This window comes from Acomys minous (genome assembly GCF_964271855.1).
Source record: "Acomys minous genome assembly, chromosome: 3".
NCBI lineage: Eukaryota > Metazoa > Chordata > Mammalia > Rodentia > Muridae > Acomys > Acomys minous.
In genome coordinates this window covers 37,677,914-37,682,569 of record NC_140485.1, presented here as the reverse complement: position 1 = coordinate 37,682,569, position 4,656 = coordinate 37,677,914, and the positions used below count along the sequence as shown (strand labels likewise).

The following is a 4,656-nucleotide window of genomic DNA, read 5'->3' as shown; positions in this document are numbered from 1 at the left end:
CAATTCTACTCAGTCCCTTTTAACATAATCTGGTACTTAGGCATTACCAAATGATTGAAATGGCCTGCCTACGGAAAACAATTTTCCAACCTGAACACATTCCAATATCCTATTACAACTGGTAAAATCAAGGAAATGCCACTTTGTCTGTCTGTATGCTGTAGCTGAGTGCTTTGGAGTGATATCATTTTGAGGCAGGAATTCATGTGACTTTGCATACATTTATGTACCAAAATATCATACTTGTTCTGATCAATTTTTACTCATTCTTTGTAGAATAAAAAAAGGAAGCCCTTTAAAGTAACCATTTAACTTTTCCCTGATACAAATCTATTCAGCAGATATATACTGACATTTTCCTTGCATAGAGGGCAAAAAGGTTCTCCAAGAACAGAAGAAGAATCTGAACTCTCATGTACAGTGTGCAGATGTATGTGGAAAAAAAAAGTATATTTAAGTGGTGGTGGGTATTGGCCTAGGGAAGAATTGAAATAAAATACATTTTCACATTTTAATTCATTTATTTTAAGAGCACAGAAGTAGCTTTCAAATTGTTAAGCATCACTAACACAGAATGTATGCAATGCTGCCTCTCTAGGATGAGAGCATGGGAGCTGTGGACCTTTCTTATACACTTCCAATAGAGTCTATGAATAATTGAAGAAATTTAAGATTTTCCAGCAGAAGAGGATAAATCAAATGTACAATTCTGGTACAGGCTAGCTCCCACTCCCCTTACTGGGATGCTGTGCTTGAGCAGGGAGGGGAAGATTACTCAAAATACACCACCATCCCTTTCTTATTTTATCATGTACTCTGGTAAACTGACTTCAACTCTCTCTCCTTTGCACTGGTCCTTCTTTGGAATATGAAAGTTATGGATGAGAATTAGAAAATAAGCCAGTATTATATGTAAACATATTTATTGGCTGAATAATAAAACTTAGGTAAGGCGTTACTAGAATTAGACCCCTCCTCTTGCAATACAAGTCTCCAGTAAGCAAATAAAAGCACTACTCCCTGGCCCTAAAAAGAAAGAATACACTGGCAACCTAAATCGTAGATATTTGAGGGGTGTGTTGAAGGAATCTGTTCCTTTGATGGTGCAGTGAAGACACAACCAAACCACATCACGAGTGGGCAACTGCACCAAAGTTTTGCCCTCTTATGTGTTGCATCCTCCACTTACACAGACCCACGGGGCAACCTTGAACATCGTACCGCTGGTGATTTGCGTGCCAGTTCTTAACAACAATCTTACAACAAGACGGAAACAACTTCGAATGTGGTAAATAAATAAGAGCAAAAATAACAATCAAGCAACTTCCTTAGCTGGCGGGCATGCAACAAGCCTGGGACCTCATCTGAAAAGCAGACGCCTGAGCCTTCAGAGACCAAAGAGAAGGCTGATGAGAGGCCCATGCCCCACCATTGACCACCCCACCCCCACCCCCCGCCGCCCAATGTCCACACAATATTCAGGGTGAGGAAGTTTAATCAGTCTTTCCACACAAAATACAGGATTTAGATGGGGCTGAAAGAAGTGATTCTGTAGAGCTAGCTATAAAGCCCCTTAGAAAATACCTTTAAGATTACTTCAAAATTACTTTTTTTACAGGTGAAAAGCCTTAATAATAACATAAATAATGCACAAAAACTAAACCAAAATCAGAATAGCTCAACCTTTAAAAGTTTTCTTTCCTTGTAAAAGATGACTTCAGATGTGTTCTGAAAGTGCAAATCTGTATGAAATAAAGCAGTTACAATGGAAATTTTAGCCCGTCCTCTGTCCCCCACCCTCCAGATAGTCGCTTTTCAGTCGACCTAGCCTGGTCCCATGGCTTCTGATGGTGAGTGCCAGCAGTTCATATTTGTCTCTGAGCCCCACAGAGATGTCCAGCGTTTCCTTCAGCAAGGATCTGGTGTGGACCAGCATTCCCAGGAAGTCCTCATTGAGCCTGCTTTCCTGCCGGCTATCCTGTTCCTGGCCTTGCTTGAACTTGCTTTCCAGCTCAGTGAGGGACTTGTCAGAGTTGGAGTAGGCATCCCCGATCTGGTGGGATTCCCGCCTCAGGTACTTGCCATAGCTCTCTTCTCCATCCAGGTCGTAGGAGATGCTTTTGCTGATGCCCTCCAGGACGCGCCCAGCATCCTCCACCTGGCGGCCCAGTACCGTGAACTCCTCTCGAAGGGTGAGGCTAAGCAAGCTACTGGCTTGGCCCCCATCCCCCTGGGAGCAGCGCCGGCGATCACTCACCCTGAAGAGCAGCTGACATTTCTCGGGGTCATCATTCTCCTCATAGTCTCCATCAGGCACGAAGTAATGATGCAGAGTCCCGTTAGACATTTCTGGGTACAGGGGACCATCAAAGTAGCCTCGACACAGGTGGCAGAGGAAGCCTATCCAGATCAACTTCTGGAACACCATTCTGGATATTCGGAAGAAGCGCTTTTTTTTTTAGTCCAGGAACAAGGATTGGTGTCCCTTTGGGAGTCAGCGGCTCCGGGTGAAGGCGCCCTCCTCAGGCGCAGCGCCTTTGCTGCTCTCTGATCTTGGGTCCCCTGCAGGCTTCATGTGGCTCAGCGCAGCAGCGGTGTGCACCACGCTCCTCTGCCCAGCTCCTCTCTCCAGCAGGACCGCCCGTCCCACAGACTTGCTCCGAGCGCTGGCTATACTGCCACCTTCGCGGTTCCCCTCTGGCTCCAGGGAGATGGAGCTAGTAGCTAAGGGAAGCTGTTCTTGTGTTCTGACACTATTTCAACCCCTGGACTGGGTGGGAATACAGAAAGCTTTCTCTCCCTTTGGCTAAAGATATCCGGAGGACTGCAGGGCTCTCAAATTACAGCTCATTTCGTCACTTGGGAGCCAGGGAACAAGTTTGGAAAGAAAGCTCTCACCAGGTCCTTTATTAAAGGTACAGGGTATCTTTTCCAAGATTGGAATAGACCATGTACAATAGGACTTAGCTTGAATGTGGGTGTTAGAGGATGAATATAAATGTAAAATCCAATTGCTATTAACATATTTAGGCAAGAGATAATTGCTTCGGAGAACAAATAACACTTCAAACATTTAAATACCAGGTGAGATATATTTTTACTCAGTTTCAAAACTTTTATTAACACAAAATTCGAAGTATTGAAAACAGCAGTTTTGCTTGGAAAAAATCAATACTTTGCAAACAACACGAATACAGAAAAGTGATTTTTCTATATTCATAGTAAGTAGTTGCTAATAAACATTTTAAAAGTTTCCAGTTTAATTAACAAGAGGACAACTGAAACCTCTATGCAGTCTATTAGACAAAGTCCCAGTGAGCCTTACTGAGTCTTTTTATCTAGCACTTGACTGCTGGGGCCTCCTTTCAGATACTTACAAGGCTGGCAAAGTTATCCACAGGCAGAACGTTACACAAATTGTTACTGTCTCATAGTTAGATTATATTCAGCAATTAAGGTACACGGAGCAATTAAGGCTCTGTTTTTGGTATTGAGAATACAATAATGAACAAGACTTTAGAAACAAAGTATTGCTTTCCTAGAGCTTTTAAGTGCAGGGAGAATTAAAGTAAACTTTAAGACTAAGTTTAAAAAAAGAAAATTCTTTTATTACAATTAATTCACAAATAATAGCATTACTACAGCTGGTTTGAAAAGCAACGCAAGCATTTGTGCAGCTGTCAGCTCTCTAGCATCCCCGTAAATAAACACATACTCAGAACACTAGGTTCCACGACCATTCGAAAGCCAACAAAACTCCTAATAGTATTTAAGTTGTAGGTTCATACTTTACACTTTCTCTATCAAGTGCTTTTCTCTTTTTAGTGTTATGTAACTTGTCCAACACAGTCAATTTCAACTGGTACTGCTTGACTGAACTAATCCATTTGTGAGTCTGTACTTTTTTAGAACTGCGTGGAAACCCTTATAGAGTTTGTCTCTCTGATTCTGGGCACATTCCTCAGACTGTTTTGTATCACGAAAGCAAGGGCTGCCAGAGTGCTGCTGTGCCTGTTGTGCCTTTCTAGGCTGCTGGCTTTATGGTCACTAAAGATCCAATGAAGTAACCTAGTGTATGTCCCATAGGGGAGCTTATAGTCACTATGGATGCAGGATCTGAGTCATCAGCCCTGTTCTTGGAAACAACAGCAGCTGAGTGAACTGTAGATAATGGTGCTGCTCTTGCCAGCTGAGCTTCAGATGCTGACCTGGGCATAGCTCTCTTCTGAGGGATCCTGATGGACATCAGGACCATGCTGGACTCGTGATTTCAGCTTCCACATGGTATCCAAAGTGTTGTCTCTGGGTCTAGAAATGTGAAATTGTAATAAGACCACTGGTTTCTAAAACACAAAACAAAACAAAAACCAAACAAACAAAAAATCCATACAAACAACCACCACCAACCAAACCAAACCAAACCAAACCAAACCAAACCAAACCAAACCAAACCAATCAAATAAAATCAAAACAAACAAACAAACAAACAAACAAAAAAACCAAAATACAAAACTTTTTTTCCATGAGGCCATTTTAGGGTTTGACTCATGAACTGTTTGTCAAATGGCCATTTGATAGGCCATCTATTTGTTCACAGATTTATTTAAAATTTATTATATATCAAGTTTAACAGATATTATATATACAATAAGGAAC

At 41.9% G+C, this 4,656-nt stretch overlaps 1 protein-coding gene across 1 annotated transcript; it reads right to left on the bottom strand.

Annotated features, from left to right (window-relative positions):
- Positions 1–906: 906 nt before the first annotated feature.
- Positions 907–2,831, bottom strand: FIBIN (fin bud initiation factor homolog). The gene has a single exon (XM_084774737.1). The coding sequence runs from the start codon at positions 2,426–2,428 to the stop codon at positions 1,775–1,777; it is 654 nt and encodes a 217-aa protein (XP_084630863.1). The 5' UTR covers positions 2,429–2,831; the 3' UTR covers positions 907–1,774.
- Positions 2,832–4,656: the final 1,825 nt, after the last annotated feature.